The following is a 20,560-nucleotide window of genomic DNA, read 5'->3' as shown; positions in this document are numbered from 1 at the left end:
TTTTTTTTGTCCAAAATCTTTTTTATTCATGTTTATTTTTTGCCTCTAAGCCTTCAAAATGATACAAACGACTTGTTTGTGTTTCACTACGACCAAAAAGCTCACAGGAAGTGGACAGTATGTACAGCTATCGATCGGCGAGCCGGCGGCGAACATTCAGACCGCAGCAAAGCCGAAAAAAGACAAAACAAAAATCACAGAAACTAAAGTCGTCTCAGAATAAATAAAACGTTGGAGGGAGCTTCAACATCGGCTCTAAAATATCTAAACCAAAGTGCCCGAAAACGCGGCGAGCCGGGCGTTCAGCCCAAATACAATATGGCTTCTCAATGTGAACTTTATTTACAGGTTTGGACACAGACGGAGAGCGGGAAGCGGCCGTGACTTTTAGCTGCTTTACATTGCACAGAGCGACAAATACACCCGAAGAACACACGTGTTACTGATATTTGAGCGAGTAAATACGACCCGGCGGGGGTCAAACAGCTCAGCGGGGAACCCGGCAGACTCCCACCGACCAGCGCGGCGGCGTCCGTCTGACGGAGGACGGGTTCTGATCTTTGCGGCGCTGCGGTCAAACAAACCACAGAGGTCTTTACGTGTGTGAAGGTCCGGAGATCGTTTCAGAGGTAACCGAGGAATCGAGGCGAGACGCTGAAGGACGCGTGACCCGAAAACCTAACAACAGCCGGCAAACGTAATTAACCACAAACGACGTAATTAACCACAAACAACGTAATTAACCACAAACAACGTAATTAACCACAAATGTAACACAAATCTGCAGTTTTAAATGTAATAATTTCACAAACGTAACAAATTTCCCACAAACGAAACAGCAGTTACCCACTAGCCAAAACACAACACGAAATGTCCTACAAATGTCCAGAAAAGACATCAACATGACATACGTGTACATGTCTTTTCTTAAGAAAGTATAGATGTCTTTTGTGGACATATTATATGTCTTTTCTGGAACTTTGCAGGAAATTTCGTATTTTATTTGTTGTAGGTAACTGCTACAGTTTGTGGTAAATTTGACACGTTTGTGGCAAATCTGACACGTTTGCGGTAAATTTGACACGTTTGCGGTAAATTACGTTTGTGGGCTGTTTTTAGGTTTTCGGATGTCACAGAACTTTTTGAAAGTGATCGTCAGAAATGAAGCAGTGGATGAAACTTTGGAAAGTTTGGATGTGATTCGAGAGAGACGACGCGTCCAAATCAAAAAGCATGAAGGTGCTGCAGAGGATGATGGGAAGTTGATGCTCCAAATGTAGAGCGACGAATCATAGGACCAAGATTTTAGCGGATCCGTGTCGCTGTGACATCCTTCGATTACCCGCCACTCAGAGAGATTTCCTTCACTGTGATTTGAACTCAAAGACCAGAAAGTCGTTCAGCTGCAGAACGAGAAAAGTTCAAACTCGTGCAAACGTCCTCTGACGAAATCAACCAGCTGATTCTGAATCTCTGATGAAACAAAAGTTATTTTACGTCAAACCGAACGTCGTAAAAGCTGATCGATTTGCACAATTTGAGGGTTAATGGACACCCGCCGAGAAAACGAGCGAAACTTTCGGACCATGACGTAAAATAAAATTTAAAAAAAACAATGAAATCGTTTGAATTCTCCGTAAAGGCTCATTAGCTTCAATTCTGTCGGTACCTTTTGAAATGTGTGTCTTTTTCAGTCCTCTGTGGTGTTTTTGTGTCTTTACAGTCGCGATGATCCACAAACGGACCAAAGAGAGAAAAAACCAAACAAACAAAAAAACTGCTGCATTCAAAATGTCAAACTCTGCTCTGTGTGTCTCTTCCAGCCGGATCAGACTAAATCCTGGAGGACAGTCGGTCCGACAGCGTTTACAATCCGTCGGGAATTTCATACTGAAATTTATTGTTGTTTCCGACTGAAAACAACCCAAAACCCCCAAAAAGTCTTTCTTCAGAGTTTTCTGCGTTTTTTTGATTAAAAAGGTTCCAGCTGTTTCAGCTCCTGTTTCATTCCAAAAATAAAAAAAAATTAATTGTTTGCACGATGAAATTTCAGCTTCGTGGATGAAGCCTGGAGTGACTTTTGGAGGTAAAATATGAACAAAAAATACACAAAACTGTGGTGGAAAACTTATTTAACATTTTAGCCATAAAAGAAACCTGAAGAAGAAGAAGAACAACGACAACACAGAGCTGATCTCTGCTGCCACCTGGTGAGCGCCGCCGCTCGCTGCGTCTGCTCCTGTTTCGGTTTGAAACAGCTGCAGCGTTTCGTCGCAGACGGCTGCATGTTTTTAAGCTTTAGTGACGCTCAGGTGTCCTCGTATGGAAGTCCGGGATTGCCAAAATTAACAGAAATACAAATGCATCTCAAAAAAATAGCATATTGTGAAAAAAATTCAATGTTTTCCATCAGTTATTTAAGAAAGTGACAATTTAATATATTCTAGACTCGTTACATGCTAAAACGTTACTAAAACGTTTTTTTTGTAATTATGGCCTACAGCGAGAAAAATATTTTAAAAAAAAACACACTTCAAAATATTAGAATCATGCGACCCAAAACATTAATGCACACACATTAATGCAGTAGTTTGTATTAATTAGTACATTAATTAACATGCTTAACATGTTTGAATGATCTTAGGAAATATTCAGATAATCTGAGATCCTGGATTTCTGGTTCTCATGAGCTGTAAGACATAATGACCAAAATTAAAACAAAAAAAGGCTTGAAATATTTCGAGTTATGTGTAATGAATATACAATATATGAAAGTTTAGCTTTTTGAATTCAATTACAGGGAAAAAACATAAAGATATTCTAATTTTTTGAGATGCACCTGTAAATATTAATATTAACCAGTTCTTAGAGTGATAAATCTAATTAAAACTGGACTTTAACCCTTTGAAACTAGGAGTCGGCCAATCATGGTTTTTCAGGGCCAATATTGATACTGATTAATACTTAATGAGACAGATAATTGATATTTGGAACTGATATGCATTTACAAATTTCTTACCAAGTTACTCTTTACCTTTTTTTGCCTAATTAAGAATTCGGTATATAACAAACTCCAACACAAAACTTTATTCAAATGCCTTTGACAAATATTTAATCAAAACTAAAGCTTCCAGAAACTTTTTAATTTCTTTAGGAAGTTTAGTGAAAATGAAAAAATAAAAATATCTGTCAAACTTTCAAATATGATAATTACATTTAAAAATGTGTTACAAAATATTATCATAGTTTTTAATAACTTTTTTGGGGGGTCATTTCCTCGTTTGTTTTTTTATTTTTGTTTTCTTTTTAATTTCTTTTTACTTTTTGTTAACTCATTTCAGATCTTATCTTCACTAATTGCAATTTTTTGTGTCATTTTGCTTTTATTGTTAATTCCCATCTTTCCAAACCAATTTGATCAGTTATCTCAGGGTTAAATGTGTAACTCCAAAAACCTAAAATTTTCTCTTACAGTGGTGGAAAGTAACAAAATTTGTTTTATTTTACCTTACTTTATTTTGATTTAATTTAATTTTATTTAATTTCATTATTTTTGTACTTATACTAAGCGAGCTTTTGAGTGCAGTACTTTTACTCTTTACTGTGTGGTATTTCTAATACTACCGATACAAGGAAACAGCAGCGTTACACTCTGGTGACACCAAGTGGCAGCAAAACGCAGCTGCATGTTGAAGACTTCATTACCCAAAAATCCTCACTCTTTCTGTTTCCGATGTTTCCTGTTAACAAATTAAACTTCTGAACTCTCCGGTCAATAAATACAAATCGTTTCAGCTCGATACATAAAGTTTCAGTGAAAGAGAAAAGAGGAATGTGAAGAAAAAGTGGACGGATTCAAATTCAGTTTCCAGCATCGAGTCCAGCAAAAACATATGGAAGTTCATCAATACCAAAACTACTGAGCAAATATAAACTGAACCCAGTCTGCAGGTCCGAGAGGGCCAAAATACTTTTTAAACCACATGAAAAAAAATCATTTTAGTTTCCATGTAAATGAATATTTAAACCCAGATTTTATTCACTTTGCTTTTTAAATGTAATTCCTAATGTTTTTGGAATTTTTCAAAAATTGTGACTTGACATTTCTTTAAAAATGTAAGGCAAAGATGAAGGATGACCACACTAAAAGTTTGCATGTTTTTGATGTGCTTTTTATTTATTTATTTACTGTGCTATTTATTAAATCATTTATTTAATTATGCTGACTTTAAAGTTTCCCCTTTTATTTGCTTATGTACGTTGGTTTTATTTTAATTTTATTTTACTTATTTATTTATCTTTTGTATTTATATATTGCCAATTTTATTAAGCAGGGGGAGTTATTCCATATATACATCACATGTTGAATGTTTAAAATAAATAAACATGTTCACAAAAACTACGTCAACCTGAGGATGGGTGTCCGAATTTAGTACCTTTAGTACCTGGCTCTCTGTAGGGGTTTAACGTTTTGGAAAAAAATACAAGATAAAGTACTTATCAAAGATTATGGGACAATATCCAGCCCTCAGCTCAACTGCAGATTAAGTAAAGTTTGAGTTATTATTTATTTATTTATTTTTGCTCAGTCGGTAGTTTTTGGTCACTAACAATCTTCCGTACAGCCTGTTTGATCCAGCGAGGAAAATAAAAAAAAAAAAAAAGAAACACCATAAATATAAAACAAACAGCTGCAGCGACACTTTGATCGACCTCCGTCAGTTAGTATGTACACTTCTGAAAGTACACACACACACACACACTCTCACACACACACACACACACACACACACTCACACTGCGGAGGAGGGGAGGTACTGTGTTCAGTGACACATCATCACAGCCTCGTTCGTTCGTTCGTTCGTTCGTTCGTTCGTTCGTTCGTGCGTTCGTGCGTTCGTTTTTGGCCGGGGGAGTCCTGACTGCAGTCTCCCTCCCCGTCCTCCCTCCCTCCCTACTCATCCCCCCTTTTGCTCTGTTGCCACAGCAACAGTCCCACACGCTCTGTCCGTCATATCTGGTCGCCGTGACAACCTGCTTCCCCCGTCTGTTGCCAGGAGAAGCAGCAGCAGAGTGGCGGTCGTGCAGGAGGTCAGCGTTTGTCGCCCGCGGAGAAAAAAAACGTAAAAAATAAACAAAGTACCTCCAAAGTGTTTGTGACGAGTCGGCCGCTGCAGGAAACGAGCGTCTTCACGTCCGTTGGTTTCAACGCCAAACGCCTCAGGAACGTCCCTGAAATGAAGATCTGACAGGAAATAAAGCTTTTATTGTGAAACTCTGACCTGCTGATGTCTGATAAACGCGGAGTGGCGCCCGTCGGGTTTCCTGAACGTTTGGTGGAAAAAATAAAAACACTCCACTCATCCGTCCTCCTTCGTGTCTCGCCGCCCGCCACCCTCCAACACCGCGGCTCTGGAGGAAAATCCCCTCGGCCAATCAGAACGTGACGGAGGTTTAACAGAAAAGGTTTGAAGGAGGATGTCAGCCCGCTACCCATGATGCCTCATGTCCGTCTCCTCGCCGCCTTATGACGCCTCTTCCTGTTTGCTGCTCTGTTTCTGCAGCTCCGGCTGCTGGTTGTTCTCGCCGCCACCGCCGTTCTTCTTCTTCTCTTTGATGCTGCCGCCCGTCTTGGAGGTCGCGGTGACCCTTAAGCTTTTGGACATCTTGTTGGTCCCGCGGGTCTTCTCCTTGCTGGCGGCGTCCTGCGGCAGCGTGGGGCTGGAGTGCGCCCTCTGCAGGCCGCCGTCGTCAAACAGCCGCGACTCGAAGGCCGACAGGTCCTCGTCGCCGCTCGACAGCTTGGCCCGAAGCAGCATGGCGTACGTACCGTAGCGGGTTTTCTGGAGGACGGAGACAAAAGACGAGACGGTTAATGATGAAAATTAGTAAAAAAAAACAACTGACACAACTGACCCGGAAAAAAAGCTTTAAAAATTATAAAAATTTTATCAAAAAATTACCAAAAAGAATTCTCTGAAATAATTTTAAATATTATTTTTTATATGATATGGATTGTGTGATGCATATTTGTGTGTGTGTGTGTGTGTGTGTGCGCGCGGCCTGTCTGACAGCCGACAGACGGATTCGGTTTGTGATGACGGGAAGCAGACGGAGCTGCAGAGGAACTGTCAGTTGGATTCAGGCCTCGCGGGGTTAAAATCAGTCAGACAGGAAACTAACCGCTGAAGGAACGACAGCGACTGACGCGTTCAGCTTCTGTGAAGGTAATAACTCCGAAAAATTATGTTATTACCCCTGCAGTCAGGTTCACACACATTTTACCAAAACTTTCCCAGGACCTTTCCCAGGACCTTTTCCAGGACTCTGAGTCAAATTTCAAAGGCCATACATTCTCTGAAACTATAATCAAAACTCCTTGTTTTTTTTCAATACTATATCACAGCTTTTTAAAAAATATATTATTTATAAAAGGGATTAAAACGAATATTTAAATATAACTTTTGACTGTTTTCTTGCAATTTTTTGGTGATTTTTTTAAAGAAAACATAATTTACCTATGTAAAGGGGCATACGTGCCCTCAAAGACTTGTTTTCTTTACAAAATTGTGATATTTTTTCTTTTAAAGTTTTGGGTTTTTTTACATTAAACATTTTTGGTCACTTTTAAAGAAAAAATGTGGCGAAAAAAAAAATTTTAAGCATTTCTTTTAAATTTTTTATTCTTTAAAAAAATTGTGATTTTTTGGCTTTTTGTAAAGAAATATAAGGCATTTTTTTTCTTCCTCTTAAATTTTTTGGCTTTTTTTTCAAGTAAAAATTTGGTGATTTTAAAAAAAGAAAATTTGAGATTCTCAAAGATAAAAATGAGCAACTTTATTTCTCTTTGAAAGAAATGTCCATTACTTTTTTCTTCAAAGTTTTGGGTGCGTGCCTGAACCTCACTGCAAATCCTCTCACCTCGAACTCCAGGTACTCCTGTCGCAGTTTTTGCTCCTCCAGCTCGCGACCTTTCACCTTGCGGTCGGGTGTGGAGGCCGTGAGGTCGGCCAGCTCGGAGGAAACCGCCCTGAACCGGTTCTCGTGAGATTTGACCTGCTCCTCCTGCGGGGACAGACCATAATACTCCGCTGGATTCTGATGTTTCTGCGTTAAAGAAAAGCTGAAGCTGACGAAGATTCGCGCGGCGTCTGTACCTGGCTCAGTTTGGTGTTGGATCCCGGCAGCAGAGGACGACTGAATCTCTTTTGGGAGCCGATCGCCGCCGGGAACGGAGGAGCCGAAAACATGGCCGCCACAACGTTGATGCGCGTGATCCACGACTGCATCTGCTCTGCGTTCCTGCAAAAGAAAGAAGAAAAACAGATTCAAAACTGAATTTAAAAATGTTCTACAAGAGCTGCACCAACATGCCGCCAAAATAAAAGGCATAAAAAATAAGAAAAACATTAAAACAAACTTTTCACGAAGTTCCACGAGGACTCGAATGAATGAGAAATGTAATATTTGTTTTACATTTAAACTGTGAACAACGTCGCATGAAGGTTTTGTATATGAAACACCAAACAAAGGAAAATAAAAAATAGATAAAACAAAACAAAAAACAAAGACCAAAAACCCCAAAACAAAACATTTTTAAAAAAGCAAAACAAAACAAAGTAAAACAAAACAAAATTTTAAAAAAGCAAAACAAACAAAACAAAACAAAACAAAACAAAACAAAACAAAACAAAACAAAACAAAGCTTAAACTTCCTGTTGAAGTGGAACCACGACACGATGTCTGCAGCACTTTGTCACTGAAGAAGACGTCCTCGTGAGTTTAAGGCAAAATCTAAAGTCTGCGTCATGGGAAAACAAACAAACAAACAAACAAACAAACAAACAAAGGTGGGCGTGGCGTGGCGTTGCTGCTCTTACGGCGCCTGCAGCAGGAAGACCCTCCAGTCGGCCGTCCGCAGGTAGAAGACGTTGGGTCTCTTGCTGTAGTCGGCGGCTCTCATGGCCAGAGAGTGATGGATGGACACGGCGTTCTTCACGTCCTCCTCCGTCAGTTCGCGCTCCGCACGGTACTCATCCTGTCGGCCAATCACAGAGCAGCGTCTCATCAAGTCAACCAATCATCTTCAAACCCACTCGGACACCCAGAAGGCTTCGTTTTAAGGACTCAGACTGAGATATCTGAGCTCTAAGATGTCCTGAAATGTCCTTTAAGCCTTTAAAACCTGAGCACATTGTTTTGATTTTTTTGGGGACAAGCAAATAAGCACCTTACCACCACAAATTAGCAAAAAACCCGTGCAAAAGGTCGAAGAAAATAAGCAAAAAAAATAAATAAATCAAGAAAACGACATAAGCGCCAAAAATTTAAAATACAAAAAAAAAAATGTATTTTATACATTTTACTTTTTCTGCAATGTAATTTTAATTATAAAATTATTCTAAATATAGTTTTTGAGACAATTTGGACTAAAATATATTTATCAACTAATTTTTTTATTTTTTATTTTATTTTTTTTTAAATAAAATTTCTCACAATTTGCAGGACATTTCTTGCCATATTGATTTTCAAAAGAAATCAGACCCGTTTGCTCAGTTTTCACAGGGTCACAAAGCTTAAAAAAACAACAAACAGATATCAATCCAGGTTTCAAAGGGTTAACTGATTTTATTTTATCTTGTCTTAGCCTGCAGTTTTAACCCTTTGAAACCTGGATCAGCATCAGTTTTTTGTGCTGCGTTCAGAAGCCTTTTACAAGCTTTATGAGCCTGTGAGACCTGAGAAACTGGTTTCATTTCTTTCACAACGTGAGGTGAAAAGGACCAAATTAGCGAGAAATGTTAGTAAAAGATGACAAAAAAGTTAGCTAATAATTTTTTTTAAATGCCCTTCACACAAAAAAAAAGAAAAATACTGTTTTGAATCTAAAATTATACTATTTTATTTTCAGGTAATTTTCTTGTAACTTTTTCTTTTTTCGTGAATTTTTGGACCGTGTCTTGTTCAGTTGCTCGTTTCTCCCTATGTTTTTAAAAGAAGTCAAACCTATTTGCTCAGGTTTCAGAGGGTTAACTGAATTTTATTTTAACTCATCCAAAAATAAAAATAAAGATAAATAAAATGAAATTGGTCCTAAAACAGAGCCCTGTGGTACCCCATGAAAAGAACACATTTTGGTTGACATGAAAAAACAAAACAAACACTTAATGCAGAGAAACCGTCATTTATGAAACAGCAGGGCTGCTGGGAAATGTAGTTCAGCTGTTTACCTTCTGCAGGTAGAGCACCAGACCCTTCAGCATGGCGTAGAAAGACTTCCAGCCCCGCTTACCCCGCGGAGCTGCAAGAAACAAGGCATCATGGGAGATTAAACATCACGGTAACATAGTTTCTCTGTGAACGATATTTTAAAAGCATCAATATATATAAATTCATTCATAGCCCAAATATAACATAGAATAGTAAATTATGTGGGAAAAGTTACCACATAAATAATTTTCAACATATTTAGTCAGAATTTAAAAAATAAAAATAAAAAATAAAATTATAAGGAAAATTTGAAATGACTGTTTTCAATTTTATAAATACAGCAAGAAATAAAATAAATAAAAACTTAACTTTGGAAGAAAAAAATGCTTTTTTTTGTACTTTAGACTAAAATAGAATAAAAATAAACAGAAAAATGTCTTTAGATTTATGTTTTCATCAATTCTGTCAAATTTGTCCACAGAAAGAAAGAAAGTGCTTTCACAAAGTTTTTTTTTAATGTAATTCCTATTCTGAACTTATAATAAAAAAATAAAAATGAAACTGTCACGAAAAAAGACCTAAAACTGAACATTTTTGAAACAATAAAAACTAAACTGAAAACAATAAAAACTAAACTGAAAACAATAAAAACTAAACTGAAAACAATAAAACCCACTCTGGATTTAAAAAAAAATGAAAAAATAAAAGCTAATTAAATCCATAAATGAAACTGTGGTAACAGCGTCTACAAAACAAAGATTAGAGGAAAGATTTTGGGCTCGATTATCAGACGAACACTCAATAAAGCCGATCTGGAGAGAGGGGATCGGGCAGGCGTACTTCTCTTCCCGTCGGGGTCGGCGTGGACTTTGCGGACCAGGAAGCCGCTCTTGTAGAGCTCGCCGTCGGCCTGCTGGGCGACGCCCACCAGCGGGTTCCCTCCGCTGCCGAGCCTCTTCATGGTGTGGGAGGCCGAGTCCGTTCGGACGTCGGCCAGCTCCGACATGGACTTCCTCAGCTCCTCCTCATCACTGCAGGAGACGACGGACGGAAATCAGTCAGACTGTTTTAGCTCGTTTAGCTTTTTAGCATTTTTCAGAAAAAAGATTAAAAACAACAAATTAACCCTGTGAAGCCTGGAGTGACATCACTTTCCGTGTGCTGGTCAAAGACACCTTTAACACTATTTAACCCTTTGAGCCCTGAGCAAATTGGTGCAATTTATTTCAAAAACATGGAAAAAAGGGCAATTTTTCCAAGTCTTATTTGCCTCGTTTTTTGTTTTTTTTAATTTTTTTTTTTACTTTGTTATTTTATTTTATGTTTTAGTTTGTTTTAGGTTCTGTTATTTTATCTATTTATTTATTTTTGCTACTAATTTTCAGGTAATTGTTTTGTATTCTTCACTAATTTCTTTCTAATTAGGGTCATTTCCTCTTTGGCTGCTCTTTGGCCAATTTGCTCAGGTTTCAAAGGGTTAAAGACAAAGTGTTTAATGAGCAATCGTCTGTAACTGCACTGATGATGAAACGAGGTGTGTGTGATTAACTGATCGATCTCAGAGTGTGTTTGACTGATGTGAAAAGATTCATTGGTATCGATTAAAAAAGTAAAAAAAAGCTGCAGAAACGTGCAAACAAAAAACAAAGTAAACTGAAACAATTAATAAAAAGATTATTATAAAAAGATTATTGAAAACATTCTTAACATTATTAGTGTTAACCTTGTTATTATTGTTTGGGGGTTTTTTGCCTTTTTCCCATGTTTATGAGAGAAATCAAGTCAATTTGCTCTTTTTTCTTGTGGATTTCTTGTAGTTTTTAGAATATTTTCTCTAATATCTGGGTCATCTCTAATCAAGTTTTTTCATAGCCTTTTTCCCATTTTTTTTTTTTTTAAAAAAAAACCCAAACAATAATTGTATGAATCTGATGCTGTATTTTCATTGTTTCCACACCAATAATTTATTAAATATGTACGTTTATGTGCCTAAAGTGTGTGGATTATAATTAGAATTCAATTTCTATTCTTTTTTATTTCATATTATTATTATTATTTTTAAATCTATAACCTCTTTTCATGTATATTTAAATGTATTTGTACACATTTGTATTTTTTAATGCACAGATGGAAATATCCATGCATCTTACACATTATAATTAAATCAATAAATGTATTTCTCACAGGAAATCATAAAATATCATAAATCACATAAGTCTCCTCCTGAATATTTTACAGTGCTTTTATACGAACACTTTGTCTCCACAAAACTGTACAAAGTTCTTACATTTTGGAAAATCCGAACGGAAGCCGAAATTCAACTGTCTGTCTTGATGTATGTTGTTTACCATAAACTGCTGTCCAGAAAAATGAGTAATAATAAAAAAATAAAAAATAAAAAAGATCTGAATAAAAGAAGAAAAAACAAAGACCAACCACAGGAACAAAATCCTTGTTATGTATTTCATTATTTTCCTGTGTGAGGGATTTATGGGGATATTTTTTTCAGAAACGAAATATCATAAAATTTAGTGTTTTTCTCGGTTTATAACTTCTGTCTGTTTTGGAGAGAAGAGACCTCTGAGGAGAATTTGGCTCCCGGTGAAAACTGAACACTGAAGGATTATAACCAGCACGAGCTTCAGCTGGCTGTAATCTGTAACCTTCACTGCTACAAGCCGACAAATCCCCAAAAATCTGACACACGGGAGCTTTCAGTCAACAGGTTTGATTTTCCTGTTTCATCTTCAGAACATGTTTTTGACACACAGCTGCAGAGGATTAACAAACAAACAAACAAACAAACAAACAAACAAACAAACAAACAGACAAACAAACAGACAAACAAACAAACACATAAAGAAAAGGCTCAACATCAGGGAGGACAGATGCAAACAGCACGCCTGAACACACACGTGTGTGTTTTATAAATGCATATGTACTGTATAGATGTGTGTGTGTTTAATATATACATATGTACTCTCTGTGTGTGTGTGTGTGTGTGTGTGTGTGTGTGTGTGTGTCCAAAGTGATGCCTGGGCGTTGGGATGCTGACCTGTAATTACAGCGAGGAACAGAAAGCAGGGAGCAGTTGCCATGGCAACAGAGGCTTAAATATGGGAGTCAGGGCAGCAGGGACGCACAACACACACGCACGCACACACACACACACACACACACTTCAGATGTTTGGCATGTCGTGTGTTAGAAACCAGCTGACGGTTGGTACTCACATGGTCCACTGAAGCTTCTCATTCTTAATGGAGCTGTAGAGAGTCTGCAGAGACACAACACACACACACACACACAGTCAGAGATATACACAGTGTGTGTGTGTGTGTGTGTGTGTGTGTGTGTGTGTGTGATTGAATTGTGGGACCCTCGGCTTTCCTTGTTTGACTTTGACATTTCTTTAAAAGACGACAGAAAAAAATCCGGTTTTTATCTTTAATCTGCAGATAAAAACTGTGATTTTCTATTTCAGACTCAGATTCTCTTTATTTCTCATCTTCATCATGTATCTCTACACATAAATAAAAATGAAATTATGTTTCCCCTCAAAATACAAACACATTTCCGAAATATTTCATTATTTCTTTGTTTTATTTATTATAAAAGGTAACTGATTTTTTTGGGAGGACTTATTTTTTAACTCCTCCCCCACTGTGAAAAATTAAAAAACGAGACGCAGTTAAGCTACAGACTCTAGTTAGCACCTACAGAATGTCGTTAGCAGCTACAGACCCTCATTGGCAGCTAGACTGTAGTTAGCAGCTACAGACTAGTCAGCAGCTACAGACTATAGTCAGCAGCTACAGACTGTAGTTAGCAGCTACACACTGCTGTTAGCAGCTACAGACTATAGTCAGCAGCTACAGACTATAGTCAGCAGCTACAGACTGTAGTTAGCACCTACAGATTGTAGTTAGCAGCTACAAATTCTCATCAGCAGTTACAGACGTAGTCAGCAGCTACAGACTGTGGTCAGCAGCTACAGACTCTCATTAGCAGCTACAGACTGTAGTTAGCAGCTACAGACTGTAGTTAGCAGCTACAAATTCTTGTCAGCAGCTACAGACTGTAGCTGTCAGCTAGACTGTAATTAGACTGTAACTGTAGTCAGCAGCTACAGACTGTAGTTAGCAGCTACAGACTGTAGTCAGCAGCTACAAACTGTAGTTAGCAGCTACAGACTGTAGTTAGCAGCTACAAATTCTTGTCAGCAGCTACAGACTGTAGTTAGCAGCTACACACTGCTGTTAGCAGCTACACACTGCTGTTAGCAGCTACAGACTATAGTCAGCAGCTACAGACTGTAGTTAGCAGCTACACACTGCTGTTAGCAGATACGGACTGTAGTCAGCAGCTACAGACTGTAGTTAGCAGCTACAGACTGTAGTCAGCAGCTACAAACTGTAGTTAGCACCTACAGATTGTAGTTAGCAGCTACAAATTCTCATCAGCAGTTACAGACGTAGTCAGCAGCTACAGACTGTGGTCAGCAGCTACAGACTGTGGTCAGCAGCTACAGGCTCTCATTAGCAGCTACAGACTGTAGTTAGCAGCTACAAATTCTTGTCAGCAGCTACAGACTGTAGCTGTCAGCTAGACTGTAATTAGCAGCTACAAATTCTCGCTAGCAGCAACAGAATCTCATTAGCAGCTACAGACTGTAGTTAGCAGCTACAGACTCTCATTAGTAGCTATAGACTGTAGTTAGCAGCTACAGACTCTCATTAGCAGCTACAGACTGTAGTTAGCAGCTACAAACTGTAGTCAGCAGCTACAAACTGTAGTTAGCACCTACAGATTGTAGTTAGCAGCTACAAATTCTCATCAGCAGTTACAGACGTAGTCAGCAGCTACAGACTGTGGTCAGCAGCTACAGACTCTCATTAGCAGCTACAGACTGTAGTTAGCAGCTACAGACTGTAGTTAGCAGCTACAAATTCTTGTCAGCAGCTACAGACTGTAGCTGTCAGCTAGACTGTAATTAGCAGCTACAAATTCTCGCTAGCAGCAACAGAATCTCATTAGCAGCTACAGACTGTAGTTAGCAGCTACAGACTCTCATTAGCAGCTAAAATTCTCGTCAGCAGCTACACACTCTTGTTAGCAGCTACTTTAGAAAATTATTTTTAAAAAGCTAGGGGAAAAGTTATGTTACAAAAATTGAAATAATTTTTAGAGGCTTGTTTGCCTTTTTTTTTTTTTTACTAATTTCCGATAATTTTCTTGTTTGTTTCTTGTTTCTTGCTAATTTTGGGATCATTTCTCCTCATGTATCTCATGCCTTCTTATCATATTTTTGAAAGAAATCAAGTCAATTTGCTCAATTTGCTGTTTTCAACCTCACAGGGTACTTCATTATAAATAATTTTAGAACATTAAAAAAACTTTTCAAAATGACATATTTAAATATTGTTACAAAATTATAATACTTTTAAAGCACTCTTTCCAAGTTTTGTTTGATTTTGTTTTCCTTTTTTTCAGATAAATTTCTTGTTCTTTTTATTAATTTTTAGTAATTTGGGGGGTTATTTCCTCTCATGTTTGTTGCCTTCTTCTCATATTTTTTAAAGAAATCAAGTCAACTGTTTCAGTTTGCTGCTTTCAACCTCACAGGGTGTTTTTTTGTTTTTTAAAATTAAATTAAATTAAATTATGAAGACCCCGTCGGGTCCACGCTGTTCGGCGTTTTAAACTTCCACTAAATCTTTTCTTCTCGCTCTGATTAGTTTCCTGTTCTGTGTCAAATCTGAGCGACTTCATCTCTTTGTGTTTTCCTGTTCTGCAGCGTCTTCTGGGTGAAATCTAAAATAAAAAATGAGAAACTTATCAGCAGCAGCTCTCTCCGGGCTCTACCTTCTTCTTGCGACTCTGCCGGTGCTGCTGTCCGTCCTGGGTTTTTCCCAGCAGGTCGGGGAAGGCCAGCGGTTTGAGCGAGCGAGAGCGAGGGGTTCTGGGATACCTGAACGGGTCGGTGTCCCTGGAGTCGCGCCCGCTCCGGACCGAGCAGAGCGACCGCGACCGCATGCGGCCCGACGAGTGGATGCTGTTGACGCCGATCATGGTGCCGAGTTCAGAGCTCAGAGCATCCGAGTGGATTTTGGAGTCGATGCAGAAAGTGAAAAACGAGCAGAAGACGGCTGAAACTTCAGGAAAAAACTCCTCTTTTTTTGTCTCAGAGAGAAAAGAAGTCAGAAAAAAAAGAGCCCGACCTCCAGGTGACCTACGAATAATACAAATGTGAACGCAGATCTTCAGGTGATCCACTGGATTCCAGTATGTTCACACGCGGAAACAGACGTGACTCCAGTTTGACGACCCGGATTCCAGATTCGGATGGAAGGAGCTCCCAAACAGTAAAATGTTGTTTTTCGTCAGATGTGGCGAGCTGGGAGTCGCTGCTTCAGGCCGGATTGATTGCGTCCTCAGCGGAGCTCAGCCTGCTGCATTATGGATCCGGCTCTATTCATTATGCATCAAAACACGGCAGCGTTTCATCCGACTCATAATCCCGCTGGCTGACAGCCGCCGGCTCGCTCAGGTGTTTGGAGGCTCAGAGACAAAAACACGCTGCCAACAAACATCGCAGAGCGCCGAGGCTCCACCTGCTGCAACATTTGGGGTAAAAAAATGTAAAAAGGAAAATCACATGAAGGCATCAATATGCATAACTGTGATTTAAAGTGATCTGCTGCAAGGCCCTAAACCCTAAAAATCCTTTACATTTAGAAGTGCATGCTGAGAAATCTGCATTCAGGCAATTTCATACAATATTTTGTCAGTTAAATTGAGGTAAATAACAGGAAGAATGAGAATGTTTAGCTCTCACTCAGTAAAATAAGATCCCCAGATATTAACAGCAAATCTGTATTTTAATCAGAGAAATAACTTTAAAAATACATATAATTAAATTATGATTTTATGTTATAATTTTAGGATAATTTTGATTAATGATACAAAACAGCCATTCCGTCTTTTAAAAAAGATACATTTTATTATAATTTTAAAGATGATTTTAAGGTATATTTTAAGGATGATTTTAAGTTATAATTTTAGGTATAGCTTTTTTAAAAATATCAATGAATTTCTGTCTCACAATGACCAACAATCAAAAAGATTCCCTAATAAAAAACAGCAAATCAGTAATTTTAATTATTTTAAAGATAATTTTAAGGTAACATTTTTAGTAATGGTAAAGTATTTCTTATCGAATGAGTTTTCATCTCACGGCGACCAAAGTCAAAAATGTAAAAAATTGCCGTTATAAAAGCAGCAAATCTGTATTTTGTTAGGTATAATTTTAATGATAACTTTAATTACTGATATGAAACAGCAAATGTTTTATTTGTTTATTGAACCTTTTTTGACCATGTTGGTCCCACTGAGATTTAGAATCTCTTTTTCAAGGAAGACCTTGAAATCCTTATTTCTATTGGAAAAAATTTGACGATACAATTGGTTTTATAAAACTTTTACGACATAATTTACAGGAATAATATTAAGGTAAAGTTTTAAGAATAATTTTAAAGTATGATTTTAAAGATAGGTTTAATTCCTAACACAAAAAGAAAATCTGTATTTTTTTGTTAAATAAATTAAATATACAATTAATTTTATGATACTGTTATTTATTTATTTATGGCAGGTTTAATATATAATTTCAAACTGTGATTTTAAGGATAATTTAAACAATATGAAAAGCATATCTGTATTTTAATTGGAAATAATAAAAATATAAAATTAATTTTATGATAATTGAAGGTATAATTTTAAGACAAATTTTAATTAATTATCATTTTTAGGTATTTTACATTTAAAAAGATTCATTTTTATCTTCCAATGACCAACAGTCAAAAATTTAAAGATTTAAAAATTTTAAAGGCAAATTTGAAAAAAAAAAGATTATCAGAGTCCAAAATAAGTTTTGAAACAAATATTGTTATTAAATGTGAAGTTGTCAGTCGAGTCAGCTCTGATCTCCCGCTCACGCCTCGTTAAACGGAGCGTCACATCAACACACACACACAAACCGCCTCAGTGTGTGTGTGTGTGTGTGTGTGTGTGTGTTTAAATCCCCCAAATGTTGAGAAGCGGTGATGCGTAATTCATCGGCTCACACTCCTGCAGAAAAACAATAAATGAAAAATCCAAACATTCAGTCGAAAAACGTCCTAAACTGCAGCTCTGATCTGCTTCTCCTGATGCAGCAGTTTCTCCCCAAAAATCAAAAATGAGTTTTCAGATCGGCTGTTGAATGCAGCCTCCTGATGCGGCGGCGGCGGCGGCGGCGGCGGTGGAGAATCCCTGGACTGCAAATAAAGCTGCGTGACGGAGGAAACGCATCAGCAGCAGCTCGCTCTCAAAACATTCACCGAAAAAAAATGAAAAAGGAAGAAAAGGAAGACAGGGGCGAGCGAGCACACCCACACATGCAGACAGAGAGAGAGAGAGCACCCCCAAAAGTGACGTCAGCCTCCTGAGACTGAAGATGGAGGGATGACGGAGGAGAAAACGCTGAAGGGGAGCACACAGAGGGGAGAGAAAGAGGAGAGTTTCTCCTGTTGCACTCTGGGTTAAAAAAGGAGGGAGAGAATCCCTCCTTCCTCCTCCTCCTCCTCCTCCTCCTCAGATGCTGATCTCTTCGTCCTCCAACTTGACTCCCACTCTTCTTCTTCTCCTCCTTGTTGTCGTCCTGCAGGAGAATCCCTCCGTCAGGTGAGCTCCTCCTCTTCTCCTCCTCCTCCTCTCGCTGCTCTGAGCTGTTGAGGAGTGATGCTCCCTCCTCCTCCTCCTCCTCCTCCTCCTCCTCCTCTCTCTCTCGCTCTCTTTTTTCCCTCGCTCTCTCAATGCGCATTTTCTCTCTGCAGCAGCAGCCAATCAGAGCGCGAGGACGGCGGGTTGAGCCCGCCCCCCTCCGCTCTGCTCGGAGCTGTCAATCAAACAGGATCCACAGAGCTGAATGTGAATGCAGCCGAGAGCCGACGAGCAGAAATAAACAAATAAATAAAAACACCCCAAAATCAGCTGGAAACATCTAAACCATGACTCAGCATTATCTGGATCAGTCTGTTAACACACACAAACATGTTTATGATGAATCTGCATATAAATGTAATAACGCAGCATCATTTAACCTTTGGACAAACCGGTCAGTTACAGGTCGGAAACGGTGAAATATTATTTAGATATATTTTTTAATTTTTTATATATATAACATGATGAACGTATTTTATGGTTAATAGTAAATATTCTATTTTGCCTATTTTTAACATTTGCACTATTTTTTTTTAATTATTTTATATTTTTCATTAAGTTCCAGATTAAATTTGACAAAATTTCATACTTTTTACACACATGTATTTTAATCAACTTATATGTTTATATTTTATATCTTTTTATGTAATAACATTTTACTAAATTTAATATTTGAATGAATATGATCCTTTTTTATGTTTATATTTTAATAGATTTTAGATTTTTCATATGTTTATATTTAACTGGATCTTATTATTTGAAATGATTATATTTTACTTAATTTTTTACATTTTTAGAAATTATATTTTAATAAACTGAATACTTATTTTATATACTAAATTTCATTTAATAAAATCCAACATTTTATTTTTTTCAGTTTGAAATATTTTGTATATTCATACAGTTTTTTATTTCTTTGTTGTTGTTTTTTCTAAATGTTGAGTTGGTTTTTCTCTTAATATTTCATTTGTCATATTTCAATTAATTATATATTCAGTGGTTAACATTTCATAAATGATAAGATATGTTATTAAAGAAACAATTAAACCCAGATCAAAGTGAGGAGAAAAAACTGCTGAGAGAAAAATGAATTAGCAAACGAGAAACAATTCATCAGAGGACACACACACACACACACACACACACACACACACACACACACACACACACAGAGTCCATTTCATTAATGTGCTTTTTGCAAATAACTACAGATTTTACAAAAATGAAACAGATTCATGCAGATTCATTTAATGTATCTGCTGTTCGATTTATGTTGTTATTAATCACCTTTAGGAAGCTTTATAAATGATTTTGCTGATGAAATTTAAATAAAGTTTGACTGCGTTAAAATAGGGGCTGTAAATTATTTTCAGTTTTGGTTATTACTCAGTAAAAAAAGGATGAATTTCAATCTCACGGTGAGCAAAAATCAAAAACAGATTCACTGATATTAAACAGTAAATCTGTGTTTTGTTTTTATTTAAAAATTTACTTCAAAAACACAAAAAATTAACATTTCATGATTAACAATGAACCTGTTCAATGAATTTTGAAGATAATTTTTGACACTAATGAGGAAATATTTTTAAATTTCATATTACATTAAAAGGTTTACGATCATTAAGTTTAAAGTTTTAATTTTGTTGGCTCTGACTTCCTGTTCACGTCTCATTTAACCACAATGTCTCACTGTGTGTGTGTGTGTGTGTGTGTGTGTGTGTGTGTGTGTGTGTGTGTTTAATCCCTCCACTGAAGCAGTGATGTGTAATTTATCGGCTCACGTATCCAAACATCCAAACACAACTTCCTCTCTGAGCTGCAGATTCAACCAACACGAAGCTTGACCAGCAGGATTTTCTCCTCCACCTGTACACCGAAAATCACACCGAAACTCACACCGAAACTCACACCGAACTCACACCAAAAATCACACCGAAAATCACACCGAAACTCACACCGAAACTCACACCGAACTCACACCAAAAATCACACCGAAAATCACACCGAAACTCACAATCAAACTCACAATCGAACTCACACCAAAAATCACACGAAAATCACAATCAAACTCACAATCAAACTCACACCGAACTCACACTGAACTCACACCGAAAATCACACCGAAAATCACACCGAAACTCACACCGAACTCACACCGAACTCACACCGAAAATCACACCGAAACTCACACCGAAACTCACACCGAACTCACACCGAAAATCACACCGAAAATCACACCGAAAATCACACCGAAAATCACACCGAAACTCACACCGAACTCACACTGAACTCACACCGAAAATCACACCGAAAATCACACCGAAACTCACACCGAACTCACACCGAACTCACACCGAACTCACACCGAAAATCACACCGAAAATCACACCGAAACTCACACTGAACTCACAGAACTCACCCGAACTCACAATCAAAAATCACACCGAAAATCACACCGAAACTCACACCGAACTCACACTGAACTCACACCGAAACTCACACCGAACTCACACCGAAACTCACACCGAAAATCACACCGAAAATCACACCGAAACTCACACCGAACTCACACTGAACTCACACCGAA

At 37.7% G+C, this 20,560-nt stretch overlaps 1 protein-coding gene across 1 annotated transcript in view; it reads right to left on the bottom strand.

The window, feature by feature from the left end:
* Positions 1–20,560, bottom strand: part of psda (pleckstrin and Sec7 domain containing a) — a 62,202-nt gene continuing 41,642 nt past the window's right edge. The window contains exons 13-19 of the mRNA XM_088086900.1: positions 12,444–12,487; positions 10,051–10,241; positions 9,231–9,301; positions 7,881–8,038; positions 7,158–7,302; positions 6,922–7,065; positions 1–5,843 (exon numbers count right to left, since the gene is read on the bottom strand). Coding sequence (XP_087943026.1) covers positions 5,526–5,843; positions 6,922–7,065; positions 7,158–7,302; positions 7,881–8,038; positions 9,231–9,301; positions 10,051–10,241; positions 12,444–12,487 — 1,071 coding nt within the window. The 3' untranslated portion in view covers positions 1–5,525. The remainder of the gene's footprint in view (positions 5,844–6,921; positions 7,066–7,157; positions 7,303–7,880; positions 8,039–9,230; positions 9,302–10,050; positions 10,242–12,443; positions 12,488–20,560) is intronic.

Source organism: Plectropomus leopardus, chromosome 13 (genome assembly GCF_026936395.1).
Source record: "Plectropomus leopardus strain MGB_pleo_1.0 chromosome 13, ASM2693639v1, whole genome shotgun sequence".
Taxonomy (NCBI): domain Eukaryota; kingdom Metazoa; phylum Chordata; class Actinopteri; order Perciformes; family Serranidae; genus Plectropomus; species Plectropomus leopardus.
The sequence above is the reverse complement of the archived record's forward strand: the minus strand, read 5'-3'. Positions and strand labels throughout refer to the sequence as shown.